The sequence below is a fragment of the Rhinoderma darwinii genome, chromosome 7 (genome assembly GCF_050947455.1).
Source record: "Rhinoderma darwinii isolate aRhiDar2 chromosome 7, aRhiDar2.hap1, whole genome shotgun sequence".
Taxonomy (NCBI): domain Eukaryota; kingdom Metazoa; phylum Chordata; class Amphibia; order Anura; family Rhinodermatidae; genus Rhinoderma; species Rhinoderma darwinii.
In genome coordinates, this window is record NC_134693.1 from 134,749,371 (window position 1) to 134,770,744 (window position 21,374).

At 40.9% G+C, this 21,374-nt stretch overlaps 1 protein-coding gene across 3 annotated transcripts in view; it reads right to left on the reverse strand.

Annotated features, from left to right (window-relative positions):
• Positions 1–21,374, reverse strand: part of SLC26A6 (solute carrier family 26 member 6) — a 34,061-nt gene that overhangs the window by 6,141 nt on the left and 6,546 nt on the right. The window contains exons 2-14 of one of the 3 annotated variants that reach the window (XM_075831741.1): positions 17,699–17,855; positions 14,696–14,835; positions 12,284–12,394; positions 12,035–12,204; positions 10,099–10,263; positions 9,697–9,849; positions 7,042–7,124; positions 6,025–6,172; positions 4,323–4,436; positions 2,760–2,837; positions 1,789–1,884; positions 1,349–1,455; positions 1,030–1,099 (exon numbers count right to left, since the gene is read on the reverse strand). In XM_075831741.1, coding sequence (XP_075687856.1) covers positions 1,030–1,099; positions 1,349–1,455; positions 1,789–1,884; positions 2,760–2,837; positions 4,323–4,436; positions 6,025–6,172; positions 7,042–7,124; positions 9,697–9,849; positions 10,099–10,263; positions 12,035–12,204; positions 12,284–12,394; positions 14,696–14,835; positions 17,699–17,829 — 1,566 coding nt within the window. In that variant the 5' untranslated portion in view covers positions 17,830–17,855. Of the gene's footprint in view, positions 1–1,029; positions 1,100–1,348; positions 1,456–1,788; positions 1,885–2,759; positions 2,838–4,322; positions 4,437–6,024; positions 6,173–7,041; positions 7,125–9,696; positions 9,850–10,098; positions 10,264–12,034; positions 12,205–12,283; positions 12,395–14,474; positions 14,505–14,695; positions 14,836–17,698; positions 17,856–21,374 lie in introns of those variants that run through there. The other 2 variants (XM_075831742.1, XM_075831743.1) reach the window with 2 other exon arrangements.

Here is a 21,374-nt window from a genome sequence, read left to right on the forward strand (position 1 = left end):
TCATTTATTTGTACAGTATATGGCGGCATCATTTATTTGTACAGTATATGGCGGCATCATTTATTTGTACAGTATATGGCGGCATCATTTATTTGTACAGTATATGGCGGCATCATTTATTTGTACAGTATATGGCGGCATCATTTATTTGTACAGTGTATGGCGGCATCATTTATTTGTACAGTATATGGCGGCATCATTTATTTGTACAGTATATGGCTCATCAAAAAAGGAAAATCAAACCAGCACTCCAAGTGAAATGTACTCCAATGTGATACTGAACAGGTGCATAGCTAGGGTGGGCTGGAGGGCATGTGCTCTGGGTGCAAGGTGGGGGGTGCCAGTAGTTTACTCTGTCTTGGCTAGGGTATATAGATACGCAGAGGTAGGGCAGAAAACTATATCTTTGCCCCAGATGAAGGAAAGCCTATCAACAAGTCTGTATTCAACTAAGCTACTGTGACACATAACTATACTACATAAGGAAGAATACGGCCAGTGTAGTGCCACCTATTGGTAGCATTGCCCTAAAAGACTCCCTACTTGCTCAATCTTTACAAACAGAATCGGTACCCTTCATAAAATTCTAATAGAACAGTGACCTCTATGCCCACCTGCTGGCCAGAGGTGGTATATTCCACAATACGGATCAATAATTCATACCAATGTGACGCCTTAAATCACATTTAGCGTGACATTCGCAAAAAAAGCGACTTTTCCTCGCTACTCAACAAACTTGCAAAGTGAGAAGAAAATTGAGCGTGGTCTTAAAGGAAACGTCGTTTTGGCCACATTTATTAAGTAAACTAAATGGAAAAAGGCGAACATTTTGGCGCAAATCTACACCTACTCATAGCATTAATAATTAACCCTTTAGCTGAAAAGGAAGCTCACTGCAGGTCATAAACATAGGTTTAGGTAGTACAGGCCTCCAATATTGGGTATTGTATCTCCATATTGTGGAGTGTTTGTCCTTTATTTTGAATGAATCCTGTATTTTGGGCAGAGTTACCTTTTAAATCACTTTACCTGCTTATACTGGGACACATCTCTGTAAATATCTGTACTGGAAACCTGCCCAAGCATAGAGTAGTGAGGCCTGTGAGGGAACAGATCACCAAATGAAAACGTGTGGATTATCCCAAAAGACATTAAAAAAAAATCTTTTATCCAATAACAGATCATAAAACATTATCTGTGGTTTTACATAGGACTGCAGGTAAGCCTGCAGTCCTAAGTCACAAAATAAGTAGCTAAAAGACTCGGTCAGCACTGCTACATCTACTGTTAAATCTGTGAATGCTCTTCACATTCTCCGTCTCGTTTCATAGAACCCGAAAATACTCACCACTGTGTCCTGAAGATGACGGTCAAGAGGGAAAACGCCACCGACACAGCCAGACCCAGGTCCAAGTTCAGGAGTATTGTAGCTACAAACGTCACTAACCAGATCATCTGTAAAAGCAGGACACATCAGTGTAGTGATAACAACTTACTCTGGAAACTTTAGTCCTGCTTAACATGTGCCATGCAGTTCAAGACAATCTATTGTTCTCGGTTATCAGCTATTTTAGGCGGTAGTGTTCTTCAATGGTAGGATTGACAGAAAGTCCAGAAAACTTCCTGCCCCAAATGAGCATAGCAATGGATTAATCAGAGATCGATCGATCGATGCGAGATCGATCGATGCGAGATCGATATTAGAATGCATCCATCCTTTTAGAAGCTTTAGGGTTTGTAGACCTTTAAAGAAATATTGGTCAGACAGGACGAGAGAAAGTTTCTTACCAGATCAATTTTGTTTGATCTCCAAAGCGCTGGAATATCCATGAACTGCTTGAAGATTCCCTTTAAATTCACAACTACCACTGATGCCAGTATAGCCTGGGTGAATAGAGAAGTAAAACATGAATAAATATTTAGCCCAAAATTAAAAATGATCTACCATGATGTAAACCATGATTGTAAGTGTTCACTGACAGCAAGCAGAGATCTTGAAAATTGTGACGCATCGAAAGGAAAAAAAAAAAAACAATTATAGATGCAGCTAACATGGCTAGAAGTGTCTTCAATGACAGGGGAGTCATACAATACAAAAAAATAAAAATAAAAAAAATAGTCCAGCACTTGATAGTCCAGAAATCCACATGCACTCAAAAATGTGCCAGTTAACGGTACGTATAATTTCACAAAATTGTCTGGACTATTGATATTTCTGTTTGAAGCGAAGGACGAACATTGCATGGTAAAAATAAAATAAAAAAAAAAAAAAAAAAAAAGAAACTTTTTGGGGATTAAAAAAAAATGTAAGAAAAAATTAACAGAGCTATTCAGCATAATTTTAACAAGTGATTTTTGCTTAGATACAATTCTATGCTGTATCTAATCCTATGCTATGGGCCAACCTATTTATTAAAGGGCCCAGGACGCACGTAAAACTGAACTGAACAACAAAAAATAAGAAAAACAGTGGTGTTAGTTAATTATAGATTACAGGAAGGTCACCAGCTTTATTATTTAATTCCCACATAGCCAGAAGGTTATTACCTATTAACAATATTCCGCCACAATGTTAAGGTGGTATGATATTTACACAATACCACCATGGCTCAATGTTTTTGCAGGAACAATAGCCTAATAATATCCATCATTGTACACAAAGCCTCATTTTCTTGCTCGCACCGGCTAAACTAACCCAACCTGTCACAGGGGACAAAAACAGTTCTCTGATAAACTCACCGTAATGTAAATGAACTCACTTTTGGCAGGGACTCAAACAGCTCGCCAGCCTTAAGAATAATGATGAGGATAACCAAGGAAGAAACGGCACCGGCTACCTAAATACAGACAGGGATTAGTGTTTGATGGGAGATCATATCCAGGAGGGTACTGGGATATAAAGTGCTCAGCAGCATAAATACCATCTCATATTAGGTCTTACAACATTATTTATGTGGGAAAGCACAAGTTCTCCATCTGAATTTGAAGATCGTAACAATCTATATACAATAAAATAACTACTATAATACTGCTCCTATATACAAGACTATATCTACTATAATACTGCCCCCTATGTACAAGAATATAACTACTATAATACTGCCCCTATATACAAGAATATAACTACTATAATACTGCCCCTATATACAAGAATATAACTACTATAATACTGCCCCTATATACAAGAATATAACTACTATAATACTGCCCCATATATACAAGAATATAACTACTATAATACTGCCCCTATATACAAGGATATAACTACTATAATACTGCTCCTATATACAAGAATATAACTACTATAATACTGCCCCTATATACAAGAATATAACTACTATAATACTGCCCCCTATATACAAGAATATAACTACTATAATACTGTCCCTATATACAAGAATATAACTACTATACTACTGCCCCCTATATACAAGAATATAACTACTATAATACTGCCCCTATATACAAGAATACAACTACTATAATACTGCTTCCTATATACAAGAATATAACTACTATAATACTGCCCCTATATACAAGAATACAACTACTATAATACTGCTTCCTATATACAAGAATATAACTACTATAATACTGCTCCTATATACAAGAATATAACTACAATAACACTGCTCCCTATATACAAGAATATAACTACTATACTACTGCTTCCTATATACAAGAATATAACTACTATAATACTACCCCCCTATACAAGAATATAACTACTATAATACTACTCCCTATATACAAGAATATAACCACTATAATACTGCTCCTATATACAAGAATATAACTACTATAATACTGCCTCCTATATACAAGAATATAACTACTATAATACTGCCCCCTATATAGGAGAATATAACTACTATAATACTGCCCCCTATATACAAGAATATAACCACTATAATACTGCCCCCTATATACAAGAATATAACTACTATAATACTGCCTCTATATACAAGAATATAACTACTATAATACTGCTCCCTATATACAAGAATATAACTACTATAATACTGCCTCTATATACAAGAATATAACTACTATAATACTGCTACCTATATACAAGAATATTTCTACTATAATACTGCCCCCTATATACAAGAATATAACTACTATAATACTGCTCCCTATATACAAGAATATAACTACTATAATACTGCCCTCTATATAGGAGAATATAACTACTATAATACTGCCCCCTATATACAAGAATATAACTACTATAATACTGCCCCCTGTGTACAGGAATATAATGTTACATTGCTCTCAGTACAGATAAGGTTCAAATTATTTCATGAATCGGAGGTCTGTACCTGACTGTTTCCTCCCGTGCTCTCCTGCACCAGGCTCCGGGACATGGCTGTTCCAATAGTAAAACACTGGAAAAAGCTTCCAAAAGAATTACTCAGCCCCAGCGCTATGAGCTCCTGAAATACAAACAGAGCATTATATGTTACTATAATCTGTGAATAGGTCAGTATAGTTATATACATGTAGAAGGAAGATCCAGCTTGGAGCAACTTCAAACCTTTGGCATACAGAGAAATCCTAACACCCCATAGAAAAACTTAGAATGGGCCCCACTCCCCGCAGAGAGCTCCGGAATATGTTCTATGCTTTTATTAAAGTGTCCACCATTCTTGTTTGTAGATCCAAAATGCTGTGCTGATTAATTCTATTATATATCTGTATAAGTCTATAAGGCCGGATTCACACGAGCGTGTGCGTTTTGCGCGCGCAAAAGGCACTTGACAGCTCCGTGTGTCAGCCCTGTATGATGCGCGGCTGCGTGCTTTTCGCGCAGCCGCCATCATTACGACACTCTGTATGTTTGTAAACAGAAAAGCACCTGGTGCTTTTCTGTTTTCATTCATCCTTTTCACTGCTGTTGCGCGAATCACGCGCGTCCCACCGTGTGGTGCATGTGATTTTCACGCACCCATTGACTTCAATGTGTGCGTGATGCGCGAAATACGCTCAAAGCACAGACATGTCGTGAGTTTTTCGCAGCGGACTCACGCTGCGTAAAAATCACGCAACTGTCTGCACGGCCCCATAGACTAATATAGGTCCGTGAAAATCACGCACGTTGCACGGACGTATATCCCGTTCGTCTGAATAAGCCCTAATTCTGTCTGCCTGTAGTTACCACTAGGGGGAGTTAACTGCATTTAGAGTTATATACGAATATTAAAGAGGAGCTGTCCCCTTAACGGACATCTGTTTTAGTAAACATTTGTATTCCCCATGAAACAACATCTCTGGAGCATCTTTACTTACAATGATACATTGTACTGTACCTCTGTTATTCCTCCATGAAATTTAGGACTAAATTGACAACTAGGTGTTACCAATTGGGGGTGTGTCCCTACACAGACTAACACTGTCCAATCAGTACTGACAGAGTGAGATTGTGTAGGGACACTCCCCTATGACAAAGGGAATGGTAACACCCGGGTGTCCATTTTTTCTAACATTTCCAGGAGGAATATTAGAGGAACGGCACAAAGCAGAGATCTAAGAAAATTTGTTTCAGAATTATTATTTCACGGGGAAGACTAGCAAGCACTAAAATAGACATGTCAGGAGAGCCGACTGGTCCTATAAAATATGTATGTAGTGAGCTCTCCCTAGTGGCGGCTGCAAGTATTGTCACCACAAGAAGATGAAGCAGTGCCCCTTCACACCAAGGACCTCATAATAGACATATGCCATGCCCCTGTAGTGGGTGCACTGCTTGAATCATTACATAAGACAACTGCAAACATAACAATCCCCTAACAGATCATAACAATTGCTTCCTTTACAAGCAAGAGCGATGTGCTAATACCAGGCAGGAGCTCAGGGAATTTATACGCTAATTAATGAATGGATTGGGGGGGGGGGGGCTTAGATCCCAAATGCCCCCTTTATTTAATAGTGGGCAGCAAATAAATGGTAACTCATATGTTAAATTATTGTAAATTCAATATATGGATTGAAATGTCATCACATATTTGATAGAACCGACCTCACCTGGTTACTGTCCACGTTGTAGCCATGTTTAACAGCAAACATCTTAACCAAAGAGATGGTGAAAGCATAGACAACCACGGCAATAGCAAAAGCATTGCCAACCACGCTGGCAAACAGGTCAGTGCTTGGTATTATAGGAGCTTTCAGCCTAGAGACAGGAAAATAAAACGGCTGATAGCAGAGAACAATAGACTGCATTCAACTAAATGAATATTAGACAGACTTTAGGTTCAGTGTTTTAATTACTTGCAAGTAGATATAAACATTGACTTTGCGCCAATTAGATTAGTACCAGTTATAGATTCATGAATTGTAGGTTTCTATGAAGGGAGGGAGACAAATGGTCAACAATTCCTCTAGTGGCGCTTATCACAGAATCAGACAGGTTAAAATCCAATGGTTCCCCTCAGGGGTATACCCAGAAATCATAGCAAAACTCAGAATAGGCCAAAAACTGCACCATACCTGTTCAACAGGTTGGGTGTGGTTTGCAGCTCAGCCCCATTTACTTCAATAAAGCTGAGCTGCAATTCCACATACAACCCATGGACAGGTGTGGCGCTGTTTTTACAGCAAAGCAGCCATGTTTTTCAATCCTGGACAACCCATTTAATGTCCAAAATTCTACTTTTAGGTCCAAACTTCTGTGCTGAATATTTTGTAATATACCTGTAGAGGGGAGCTCTGTTTTTCTGATAACTAATATTCTAGCTGCCTGGAGCCACCGCTAGGGGGAGCTATCTGTGCATAGTGTTATACAGCAAGTATTGTATCTGTATGCAGAGAGCTCCCCCTAGTGTCACCACAGGCCTCGAGCAGTCATGTTCTCTGCTTCTATGGAAAATAAAGCAGAAGTTTCTACCAATAATTATCTAATGTCTACGGACTGATGAAGCAGATTATAACCCTTCATCTGCAACAACTTCTGCTCTGTGTATTATTTAATTACTTGATGTTTAAGCAACATATTTAATGTTTTCCTCTGACGAATGGTCTTATTAATTATTTAGTACTTACCCAGTTGGGATGTTTCCTACAATATCCACACCATACGCTCTGTTCAGATTAACGCCATATGATATCCCAGTGGCAACAATTATCTGAAAACAGAGACAATACCGTAATCAGGACGAGTACAGACTTACTAATTATATGGGGTGAGGGCTGGGAGTACGTGCCGAACAATACCCCTATGACCGCTACTTACGTAGGCACCTCCTGAATGGGAATACTACGGACTACGGGCATTTGGTCTTAAAGAGGCTCGGTCACCAGTTTATAATCTCCTACCTAAATAGGCACTTTGATGCAGATGACTACGCTTTTGGTTTTTTAAAATTACGTTGATCATTGACAAAGTTATGAACATTGTTCAATTTATGCACATTTTTTCTAAATGCCCAACTGGGCGTTCATTTCCTATTCACCAAGTGGGCGTTGTATAGAAGAGTGTAGGACGTCAGCGTCATACACTTTTCTACACAACACCCACTTGGTGAATAGGAAAAAAAAAACGCCTAGTTGGGCATTTAGAAAAAATTTGCATTTTTAAAAAACACAAAAAAACAAACCAGTAGTTTGACATCAAAGCACCTACTAGATAAGGTAGGAGAAGGGGAAGTTATAAATGGCACTTCCATCTTAATTAAAAAAAATGTATATTAATATGGCCAACATTAGAGTTCCCATAAGGCTGGATTCACACGCGCGCGCAAAAACCACTTGACAGCTCGGTGTGTCATCCGTGTATGATGACAATCACGCAGCCGCCATCATAGGGATGAGGCTAGTCGACGTCAGTCACTGTCCAGGGTGCTGAAAGAGTTAACTGATCGGCAGTAACTCTTTCAGCACCCTCGACAGTGAATTCCGATCACCATATCGAGCAACCTGTTAAAAAAAAAAAAAAAGAAAAGACGTTCGTACTTACCGAGAACTTCCCTCCCGGCCGTTGCCTTGGTGACGCGTCCTTGGTGACGCGCCTCTCTTGACATCTGGCCCCACCTCCCTGGATGACGCGGCAGTCCATGTGACCGCCGCAGCCTGTGCTTGGCCTGTGATTGGCTGGAGCTGTCACTTGGACTGAATTGTCATCCCGGGAGGTCAGACTGGAGGAAGAAGCCGGGAGTTATCGGTAAGTCAGAACTTTTTTTTTTTACACGTTCATGTATATTGGGATCGGTAGTCACTGTCCATGGTGCTGAAACAGTTTAACTCTTTCAGCACCCTGGACAGTGACTATCTCCTGACGTCGCGTACCCGAATTTTTTTGGCCGCTTTCGGCCAAAACGAGTTCGGCCGAACCCGGTGAAGTTCGGTTCGGTTGTCCGGGTTCGCTCATCTCAAAGACACTCCGTTTGGATGTTTGTAAACAGAAAAGCACGTGGTGCTTTTCTGTTTACATTCATCCTTTTGACAGCTCTTGCGCGAATCACGCAGTTCGCACGGAAGTGCTTCCGTGCGGCATGCGTGGTTTTCACGCACCCATTGACTTCAATGGGTGCGTGATGCGTGCAAAACGCCGAAAAATCACGGACATGTCTGCACGGCCCCATAGACACATATAGGTCCGTGCAACGCGCGTGCAAATCACGCGCGTTGCGCGGACGTTTTTCCCGTTCGTCTGAATAAAGCCTAAAGGTTCATACGTCCCCTGCCCTCCGAGAGGGATTGTCATTCCACTTTTCCAGTTTCCTGAATGGCATATTTGCAAAGTAATTCAGGGATATGGAAACAGGATGTATCAGTTTGTAGATAGAAAAGTTTGCTATTCAATAGTCTGGAAAAGTTGGCTAACACACTCTTAAGGCCTTATTACATGGGCCAATGATCGTATGAACGCTCACTCCCGATCCTGTGTGATCAGGGCAACGATCAGCCGAGCGACCAAACAAAAAAACGCTCGTTCATTGGCCGATCTGCTATTTATGCAGAATTAAAAATCATGGTTTTCGGCAGCACATCTCTGTGTAATCACGATGAAAACGTATAGGGATGAGTGATCAGAGTAACGATCGCTCGTCCCTATGCATAAGCAATCATTGCTCCGTGCGAAAGTAGTAAACGAGCGCCGAGCGGTTTCGTTCATCGGCACTCGTTCACACAGCCCACGTCGGGCCATGTAATAGGACCCTTATGGTGGCTAGATTAATTGTCACTAAGGTTTTTTATAGACACATAACTAAGAAGCTGCTGTGACCTCCAACGATCAGCTGTATTGTGGGGAAGTATTTAATACCCCATCAGCGCCTCCACAGGGAAAATTAAGAATGACATCTTCCCTATTGATATCAATGGGCTGTCTGTGTAATGCACGGAAGAACACAGAGACAGACTTTCTAAAACCGATCTAGCTATTAACCCAGAATTCCCTCATGGGGCATTTAAAAATATTTCTAAGCCAGTCAACCTTCAACCCCTAGGGCCAGATCTCCACAGTCTTTTGCAGAATGAAAAAATTCCCCACAATGCACTTAATCAGAAGGCAATGTATTAAAGGAACGCCAATAAGCTGGGAGGGGGGTGGATAAATGTAGTGCAGAATATTACAACCAGCAGAATTCTGAATGCAGCTCCTGGTGTGAATAGAGTATAGGATAATTGCCATGTTTTAAAACAAAATACAGGATACTAGAATAAATTATACATAGAGTAGATTTATTATATACTCACTGTAATCAGTTCTATAGGTACTGCTATCCGTATTTTTGAGTTGTATTTCTCATTCAGAAACTTCACTGCGAACAGGACAACGATGGCAATGACTCCAGTGAGGAGGGAAGCAACGTTGGTTTGTGGGAGTTTGGAACAAATATTCACAATGGTCTATGGGGGGATAAGGAATATTTACAAGGTGGACACATTACACAAAATGGCTATATATATATATATATATATATATATATACACACACACACACACACATATAAAAAATATATATATAATATTTTTTTTGTATTAACTTTTGTATCAACCAACAAAAATGACAGCTGTTAATTTTCCCAAGGCAGGTAGATAATAAAAGAAAACCTGGAAACCATGGGCAACTCTATCACTAATTCTATGAACTCTTACATAAATCAGAGACAAAGGGTGGCTCCGCTGGGTTATCTCCACACCCAGGATACTTTTTATCTGAGACAGTGTCACGTGGATAGCAGCTGCGCTGGTGTAACCCCGGACCAGGGGCTCAGAGAGGTAGGTTACTACAAAGCCAAACTGCACCAGTCCCAACAAGATCTGTAAAGAATGAGACAGTAGTAGTTCTATTCTTGTATATAGGGGGCAGTATTATAGTAGTTATATTCTTGTATATAGGGAGCAGTATTATAGTAGTTATATTCTTGTATATAGCGGCAGTATTATAGTAATTATATTCTTGTATATAGGGGGCAGTATTATAGTAGTTATATTCTTGTATATATGAGCAGTATTATAGTAGTTCTATTCTTGTATATAGGGGGCAGTATTATAGTAGTTATATTCTTGTATATAGTGGCAGTATTATAGTAATTATATTCTTGTTTATAGGGGGCAGTATTATAGTAGTTATATTCTTGTATATATGAGCAGTATTATAGTAGTTATATTCTTGTATATAGGGAGCAGTATTATAGTAGTTCTATTCTTGTATATAGGGGGCAGTATTATAGTAGTTATATTCTTGTATATAGCGGCAGTATTATAGTAATTATATTCTTGTATATAGGGGGCAGTATTATAGTAGTTCTATTCTTGTATATAGGAGCAGTATTATAGTAGTTCTATTCTTGTATATAGGAGCAGTATTATAGTAGTTATATTCTTGTCTATAGGGGGCAGTATTATAGTAGTTATATTCTTGTATATAGGGGGCAGTATTATAGTAGTTATATTCTTGTATATAGGGTTAGTATTATAGTAGTTATATTCTTGTATATAGGAGGCAGTATTATAGTAGTTATATTCTTGTTTATAGGAGCAGTATTATAGTAGTTATATTCTTGTATATAGGGGCAGTATTATAGTAGTTATATTCTTGTATATAGGAGGCAGTATTATAGTAGTTATATTCTTGTATATAGGGAGCAGTATTATAGTAGTTATATTCTTGTATATAGGGAGCAGTATTATAGTAGTTATATTCTTGTATATAGGGGCAGTATTATAGTAGTTATATTCTTGTATATAGGAGGCAGTATTATAGTAGTTATATTCTTGTATATAGGAGCAGTATTATAGTAGTTATATTCTTGTATATAGGGGGCAGTATTATAGTAGTTATATTCTTGTATATAGGGGCAGTATTATAGTAGTTATACTCTTGTATATAGGAGCAGTATTATAGTAGTTATATTCTTGTATATAGGGGCAGTATTGTAGTAGTTATATTCTTGTATATAGGGGGCAGTATTATAGTAGTTATATTCTTGTATATAGGGGGCAGTATTATAGTAGTTGTATTCTTGTATATAGGAGCAGTATTATAGTAGTTATATTCTTGTATATAGGGGCAGTATTATAGTAGTTATATTCTTGTATATAGGGGCAGTATTATAGTAGTTATATTCTTGTATATAGGAGCAGTATTATAGTAGTTATATTCTTGTATATAGGAGGCAGTATTATAGTAGTTATATTCTTGTATATAGGGGGCAGTATTATAGTAGTTCTACTCCAAATATGTATAGCAACTGGCTGAGACCAGTTGCAGTGCAGGTTTAACATTTAACTTATTTTGCAAGTGTTTCCACACCTAGAAAGAGCATCTGCAAAAATAATAAAAAAATGTTTTATGCTAGTCTAAGTATATGTGCAGATAAAATGCATTTCTTCTGTGCTTAGGTCACGAGTCAATTACATTATTCCCGGTCTACTTCCAAAGTCAGATAGAGCAGACATATCGGTTAACAGCAACACGTTAATGATTTCCAGACAGCAAAATAATATATTTATCTACATTATCCAGAAAAAAGAAGTCAGGAGGATTCAGGGTGCTATACTCTTAAGCCTGAACTATTCCACATCTTACCTGAAAGATGCCAACCAATAATGTTAAGGCGGATGCCACCTGAACCCTGACTGCGTCTCTGGCAACCGTGTCAACTACCATTGAATCGTTCACTGGTATCATAAAATTATCAGATGGCGCCAATGATTCCGTCACACTTCCCACCATCACAGAGATCACAGCAAAAGTTCCTATTGTGGCAGAAAGGGTTTGCATGTAAATATAGCCTCTCCCATTTCATTTATAGAGTGTTATTATACATGTATTTACCTGCAGAGATGTGTCGGGATGTGCCGAATATGGTGTAGAGGACTACAGGATAAAATGATGAATATAAGCCAAACACTGGGGGGACGCCGGCCAAAAGAGCATAGGCCAAACCTATAAAGATATAAATGACAAACAATAAAATTCTTAAGAACGATAAAAGTAATCAATACTTACCAACTCTTCCAGAACGTCCGAAAGATTGCCAGAAAAGAGGTCCCACAGGTGCCGCAACCTGACTAAATACTCACCTCTCCTCATTCCTGCAGTCCTCATGACTCCCGGGAACTGCCACAGACCACGTCCTGACACTAGACAGGACAGGACCAGGATACTCTATTATATATAGACTTTCTATTGAGCCCGTACACCGCTCCGAGGAAAGCGGATCAGAAACAAAGCGGTACGTCGCTCAGCCAAGCGCTTTTGCAGCTTTGTTTTAGCGATCGGTGGGTTCTCGGACCCCCACCAATCAAAACTTCTGGCATGTCACTTTGACATTTCAAAAGTTTAGTTACACTTTTAGGGTCAATTCAGTTTTTTGGCACCGATTTTGACACAGAAACTGCATCTAAATCAGCGACAAAAACTGGCCGAAATCACCCCCCATTGATTTCAATGGGAAGCAGAGGCGTTTTCTTTACGGAGTGTGTTTTGGCCGCTTGCGGGTGAAAAAAGCGGTATGTCCATCCTCACCGCGGTTTCCGTCTCTGACCTCCCATTGAATCAATAGGAGGCAGAAAGAACCCTTGCATTAGCTTCAATAGCCATAGGCGAAAAATACAGTAGATAAATAAGGGTAGGCAGTTCAAAATCTGCCGCAAAATTCCTGAAGGAATTCTATGTCAGATTTTTTTCGGTCTGCACAAAACTGTGAACAGAGCCTTGGGATGTCATCTGGGGTCTGTATATGTTTTTTTTCTAATGGCTTCATTTAGGTTCCGTTGGGTTTCCGTGTTTTTAGGTCACTGAATGGCTAATCTGCGTGTAGATCAGACAGCGGTTTAAACAGCAAAGCTGCAGAAGAAGTTCACATCAGATTTTTCCATATGAAAAATCTCCTGTGTGAACATGGCCTAATACCACACACTGGAGAGATTTAGTAAAATTCTGACTTGTGTTTTAGACACTTTTTGCTGCAAATAAAAAGGGTCTAGTAAAAAAAAGGGGTGTGGCTAAGAGTAGTAAAATGCACCAGATTTATTAACAAGGTGCAACTTTTTTTGCCGCAAAATAATGAAGCAAAGTACGACAGCCGTGAGCTGGCAAAAGGATAACCAAAGTATCTAAAATATAAAAAAAAAAAAAAATCTGGCCCATTTTTTCGTAATGGGGTTTTCCCGTCAGACATTTATGACATATCCACAGAATAGCTGAAATGTCAGATGCGGGTCCCACCTCTGGGACCCGCACCCATCTCTAGAATGGGACCCCCTAAACCCCGTTCTACCGCTCTGTTGTGGTTGAAGCGTGTGATTTCCGACCATAAATTATGGAAACAGCGTAACTAGCTGAGCTACGCTGTTTCCGTAACTCCCATAGTAGTGAATGGCAGTTACGGAAGCAGCATAGCATGCAAGCTACACTGTTTCCGTAACTACCGTTCAGTTCTATGGGACTTATGGAAACAGCGAAGCTCAGCGAGTTACGCTGTTTACATAATTCATTGTCGGAAATCACACGCTTCAGCCACAACACAGAGCGGTAGAATGGTGGTGGTGGTGGTGGGGGGGGGGGTTTAGGGGGCCCCATTCTAGAGATAGGTGCGGGTCTCAGAGGTGGGAGCCGCATCTGACATTTCAGCTATCCTGTGGATATGTCAAAGGTCTGATGGGAAATCCCCTTTAAAGAAAAAAAAAAAGTGGCAGATTTTTTCTCAGAAATAGCGCCACCCCTTGTGAATAGGCTGCGTCTGATATTGCAGCTCAGTCCCAATCACTTGAATACCACAACAACAGACACAGCCCATAAACAAGACTGGCGCGGTTTCTCATAACTATTCAGAATCAGGTTGTCTGGCTGCTGGTCCATATCAGTAGAGCATGAATGGTCATGAAAGGCATGTAAATCTTTTTTATTTTAATTTTCACAGCAGGGGTCCTGTACAGGGGGGAAACCAACTCCAACAACACCTACGGACAGCTGTACGGTACTTCTAATAAAGGCAACAGTGGTCCCTTATATCAAAACTCACTGAAAACCATTGTCCCTGTTGTCCATAGCAATAAACTAGTCTTGAAATTGAAACCTGAACTCTGGTTGGATGGTTCGATGGATAGAAACCAATCAGCTCCCTTCTTTTATTTTATAACCTGAACTTCAGAAATTAAAGCTGGCATCTGATTGGTTGCTAGGGACAACTGTGCCACTGGTCTGAGTTGCCTATGAATACACAAGGCCCGGTCCATGTTTTACCTTGTGGGAGCTGAATGATACCGACACTGATCCCGGATATGATGTCTCCTAGAAGCCATTCTTTGACCGGATAACGCGGCAGCCAATTAAGGATCGGAATAAATTTCAGCAAAAGGGATTTTGCGATTGTCCCAGAACATCTGGAATACAAAAAAAAACAACAAAAAAAAAAAAAGTGACTATTGCAGGATAATATGTAAATGTATAATTAGCTCATTAATATGTACATTTATAATGGAGCAATACACCGAACGAGCAGAAGACCATAAGGAATAAAGTTAGATTCGATTGGAGGAAACCCATGTAGGGCATACATTACATCTACATAAAATGTTAAAGAGGTTTTCCGGTTTTATGTAAATAAAGGTTTACTGTTGTATAAGGAAATGTTCGTCAACTTTTTAATATACTTTGCATATCAATTCTTCACCATTTTCCAGATCTCCGCTTGCTGTCCGTGAATGAAAACCTGTACAGGCCTTCTACTTCTAACAGCGGAGTTTTCTACAAGTGTATTTAGTCTAAACAATCCCCTGCAGTGGCGTAACTATAGGGGGTCGCAGTTGTGACCAGGCCTCATAGTCCAGGGGGCCCATAGACACCCCTGCCAATTGCGTAACAACCCACCCCCAAACTAGTACACCGGGACCCGTTATCGAGCCCCCTCTAGTCCCAGCAGGCGGCCCCCAGGAGTCGTCTGGCAGGAACCAGTCATGGGCAATGTCGGAGAGGCTGCTGAACACAGCCTTTAGCAATACCAGTGTGGGTGTACAGGTGCTTGGGAGGAAGCAAGACCCGAGCAGCCAGCACTCTAACCCACATGAAAAGGCCCCACATTGCAGCAGACACAAGACCACAATGGGACCCAGAACCTCCGCATCCCGTGGACGGTCAACAAAAAAGTGCTTGTCGCGACAGAAGGCAGCAAGCTCCATGGGCCTGGTGAGCCCCAGGGGCATAGGGCTGGATTCGGGGGTTTGTGGGGCTGAAGATGGGGTGTCTGTAGATGCTTCGGGGCTCCATTTAAGTTTGTTATGGGGCCCCGCAATTTCTAGTTACGACCCTGATCCTCTGTAAGCAAAATACATCAGCACAAGTCCCTCTTCTGTCCTGATAGTTTGCTACAGTGTATCAGTGAAAATTTATCCGCCTGGAGTCCAGACTGTTCTAGGGTGGATTCCATTGAAGCAAACTCTCAGATGAGTAATATTAGGTCTGTACAGGTTTTCAGCCTCTGGATATAAACAAAAATAGTCCCATTCACTGACAAGAAACAGAGATATGGAAAATGGAAAGGCATTGAAAATGGTAACAGAGGCACAGGCACGATCCGACATGCTTTGTCCAGAATCTATGGGTACTTGATCTCGCCCCCCAATTTGCCGCCACCTTCATACTTGCGTAGCTGGGAGAGGGACTTGGGCGAAACATTCACCCCTGAACAACGAGACCGCCTGTTCACCATGACGCATAAGTCTTCCATGGCCAGTAGATTTCAAGAGGCAGGATTTAAGATATTATCCTGTTGGTACAGGGTACCTTCCAGATTGCATGTTATGATCCCGGCGGCCTCGCCACTATGCTGGAGATGTGGGGATCATGTGGGTACAATCCTGCATATTTTCTGGGACTGCCCACTCCTGACTGGGTTCTGGTCCGAGGTGTGGCGTATTTCCGCAAAGTTCACGGATTGTCCTCTCCCGCGATCTCCGGGCCTCTTCCTGCTTCATTTGTGCGAGGTCCCACTGCCCTTGTATAGACGTTCGGTAGTTCGACACCTGGTAAACGCGGCTAGGGCATGTGTTCCTGCACCGTGGAGACAGTCCTGTCCGCCGACGGTGGGCATGTGGTTCGGCAAGATCCAGGAGATCATGAGAATGGAGGACCTCACGGCATCAATGAAGGGGACTCATGCCTCCTTCCTAAAAACATGGCGTGAATGGATTCGTTTCCAAACGACCGAGGAATATAAAACCATCATGGCCTCGTGAATTCCCGTCTAGACACGGTATGTCAGGTCAGCTCCCCCCCTCCCCTCTTTTTTGTTTTCTCTCCCCCATTCCCTTCTCTTTCTTTCCTCACTATTTTTGTCTTTTCTTCTTTCTGTCTCTGCATCTCTCTTCTCCTTTGATGCACCTGTGCGCACTCAGGATATATCATGCACGGCTGCGGGTTCAGGGTGCATATCGGAGATTCCTTAATTAACTGTATTTAGCGACATGGTACTTTCAGGTGACCCCATGTACTTATGCGGGGCAGATAACTGACCAGTGAAACGTAGACTGTTCTTCATTGCCTTTTGTCGCACTGTGTTGTGTATATTCTGTACGATTTGTAATATAAAAAACAAAAATGACAAATAAAAGAATTTATAAAAAATAAAAAAAAAGGTAACAGAAAGCAAAATTATGAATTTATTCATTATGGAGCCTAATATCATAAAAGGAGAGAAGTAAAAAAAATTATAAGTTAACAAAATTTTATGTAGATTATAGCTGCAAAATTGCTGTTTAAAGGCACAGTGACTCATATTAAAGCGACTCTCCACCTTTTAACATCATGCCATTTTTAGGTCCAACATTCTGTAATTATTCATCTCAATATATATCTTTATAGCGGACGGAGCTCTGTTTTCACAATACAGAGCTCCAAACACCTTGTATAGGCACATAGTCAAATGACAAAACTCTGCAGCTGCCACCACTAGGGGGAGCGATTTAATGCGGGTTTTATCGTGGAGTTCAAAGTATGTGATAAGCTCCCCCTAGTGGTGGCTGCATGTAACTAGAATATCATTTAAATGGTCATTCCACGTTCCCCTATCCTACCCCCCCCCCCCAACCACATCAAGGGGTGTGCATGAAATTTACAGCTGTGTATAAGAAAAACAAATCTCTGACTGCTATAAAGATTAATTCATAAAAAATTCTAGAGCCATTTAGATAAAAAACAAAATGGTGCCTTAGGGTCGACATGTCTATCGCCTATTAGTTCTTGACTCACCTAAACTTACTTCTTACTCTGGTTAATAGATGCCATCTGGAATCGTGAGACCTTGGAGCGATTTCTTCCAGTTCAGCCTCGGTGAAGATCGGGTTCTTCTGTAGATCACCGGGGCTGGGTGGATCAGCCATTTTTTAGGGCAGCAAGTCTTAAAATTCTAAAAAAAAAACAAAAAAAAACAGAAATCACCTTCATTGGGAATCCAACAGCAGAACCTCGTTATCCCCTGCCAATACACAACTGCAGGATCAGACTACACACAGGGCTTGTTTGTAGTCTGTAACCATGGAGACACACAGGTCTGCAAAGGAGCTATATACACAAAACGGTAGGACATTTTTAATTAAGACGATTTGCAAAGTTGCTTAATTTTTTTGTTTTAGATGCATTGGAGCAATAATAATATAGCAAAAATCTATATACCCTTGATGCATTTTTTTTCCCCCATTGAAGTCAATGGGAGTGTATTCACATGTGTGTATGGGCACATGCATAATAACTGAAAATGGCGCGCACACACTTGCACCAAATTTATAAAAGCATCTGGTTTCTGCTGGCTTCTCTCAACAGATCAGACCAGGGTCACACAAGCAAAAAGTCAGATTTCATTTATTTGTGTGACATTTTAGGCTCCAAAAATCAGTTCCACCACCAAACTTATATACAAGCCTGGCACAATTTAGTGAATTTGGCGCAGATACGAGTACATTTTGCACCATAGTTATTGATAAAAAAAAAAAAAAAAAAAAAAAAAAAAAAGGCCACGAAGGCCCTCATTTATTAATAATTGTGTATTTTACACCAATAAAATCAAAAGGTGGTAGTTGGCGAGAATGGCACCTATTAAAACGCGCACCCCTATTAATAGATCTCGTGCATTTGCCGTGAGCAGCCGTACATTTGACCCACCGATTTGTGAAATTCAGCTGGTAAACCCGCAGCACTTCCGTCCCGTGTGGAGCCGGCCTTTCCAGCTTTTACTACGCCCGTTTTTCCTTTTTGTAGCGAGAACGTCGCAAATTTGGCACAATTTTAGATGCAGCATTTAAATCGGTGCCATTTTTTGCCCAAATCAGGTGTAAACTGAATAATAATCTGGGTCAAAAACTGGGTACATGTAAAAATCATCATCATCGCAAGCATAGCTTAGGCCTAAGGGTCCACGCACACAGAAAAGCCTCCTGTGTATTCCCAGTGCGGCGGCACATGGAGTCCCTACGATTCACATTACGGAGCCGTAGGCACCCCCTGTGCCGCCGTATAATGCCTCCATGACACAGCATACAACGTACACCACCATATGAATCTGAGAAATAAAAATTGGAAATACAGTACGGGTACCATAGCAGGTTACGGGTGCCATATTACACAACACAGATCTGTAATATGGCCGTGTGTAGGAGTCCTAATAGATTCAATATGATTTCCTATGGATTACTAGCAGTATCACAGTCCTACCTACACCGGCAGTGGAAATCTGTGCCGTCCCAGCGGGCAGATAAAGGTCCTGTTTGTTTCGCAGGCCTTACTTTTCTCCTATTTAAAGGGACTTTGACCGGCACAGATCACTCTGGTCCAATGAATGATTCATAAATTACTAGTAAATCTGAACTTGATTCGGCATTTAAGGATCCGTCAGCACTTACCCTTTACTCCTCTTACTTCTTAAGTGAAGGCTTGGTAGTGTCTTGAGGGGGTGGATCCGGGTTAATTATATAACACCCGGCTATGTCTGAACTCGCTGCATCAAATCCAAGTATAACAACTACCTCTAGTGTTTACCGATGGGCCGGCGAAGAAAACTGCACTCCTCCAGCAGCCCGAGCTCTGGGCCTTTAAGGCCAGGATCACACACAGTTTTGATGCAGTTTTTGGAGCCAAACACAGGAGTGATCACAAAAGATCGGCGACGCATCAGTCTTTTCTATACGCCTCTCCTTCCTTTTGGATCCACTTCTGGTTTTTGCGTAAAAAAAAAACTGCACCAAAACTGCGTGTGTGTGGTCCTGGCCTTAAACTTGTTTACAGGTGGCCCTAAGGCTATGTTCACACAGGGCATATATGCTGATTCATCCGCCCTGGTCGTCGCAGGGAATTTCAGGCGAAAAACCGCACCAAATTGTGGTGCAGTTTTTCGACCGGAATGTCCGCAGCCGGAAACTGTACTTTTAAAATAATAAAAATCCCTCCTGGGATGACGTTTAATGACATGCGACCGCTGCAGCCAATCACATAGGATGAAACGTCATCCCAGGAGGGCGGCCTGGACGAAGAAAAACAGAATTTTGGGTAAGTGCTTTTCTGAGTTGGGTTTTTTGCGGCAAAAAAACGCAACATCTGCTATTTGTTGCAGGTTTTAACTCCCCATTGAATTCCATGGGGAAAATCCGCAACAGAAAACCAGCGATTACGCAAATACAATAGGCATGCTGCGGATTAAAATAACGCACTACAGGTCGATTTCTGAGCATTTTTATTTCCGCTTATCATTTATGCAGCGTGGACTTGAAAAAATCTCATCCACTTTGCGGCTACTGTATTATGCTGTGGATTTTCATCCGCAGTATTTACGCAGCCTGTGAACTTACACTGAGGGTGAAGGTTCACCTTTAGGCCAGGATCACACACAAACTTTTAATGCCGTTTTTGCTGCCGTTTTTTGGCTCCGTTTTTTTAACACAAAAAACGGAGATGCATCAGTCTTTTCTTTATATCTTTCCTTCCTTTTGGATCCACTTCTGTCTCAAGCTAAAAAAAACTGCACCAAAAACTGCATAAAAGTTTTGTGTGTGATCCTAGCCTTAGATTGGTTTTCCCATAGGCTTCTCTATAGGACATATAAAACGCAAGTACAAAATGACACTAAATGAAAAACCCCATAAAAAACGCATGTTAAATTTGAAAAACGCTAGCGTTTTTAGGAGCATTTTTTAATGCAGTTTAAAACTCCAGAAATTTTCTGTGTGTGAATGAGGCCTTAGTAAATTTTCTTTGATGTACTAAAAATGGCATGAATACCAATTCCCTAATATACTTCTGTGATGGTGCATTATATGTGGTTTATTGTGAGTCCTCAGCAGAGAGGGATAACTCTCTAATCAAGTACCACAGGTCGTGTCTCCAGCCTATGGACAATTGGACGAGTCAGAGGTGAAGTCCACAAGACAAAGTGTTGTCATTGTCCAGACCCCACAGGGGGTCATCAGGAGGCACCACAGTTATATTCAGCTCAGGTGCAGACCAGCAATCAAGGGTGATCCAATTATCTTCCCCATTGTGTTCTCATCCTGGCTGTGGCAATCCACATAATAGCACAAAGGACCACAACTCACTTACAGACAGTGTATGACTACAAACTAAAGTCATTATAATGATGGTGACTAGAAACTGCCAAGATGTTCCTCCCCCTGAGTGGATATAAGGGCTTGTCCTGGGGAGGATGGAGATCTTCTGGATTTAGACCTTCAGGAGAGCTGAAGCTGAGGCCAGCGCTCTGAAGATGTTCCTGGGATCACCTTATTTTGTGGACTGTGTGTTGTTCCTGCATTGAACGTGACTTGTTCTGTCAACATTGGATGCAATAAACCCTGTTGGAGTTGCCCTGTCGTCTCTGGCTCTGTTGATCGTGTATTAACCTAACTAACCCCATGACAACTGGTGTCAGAAGTGGGATCAA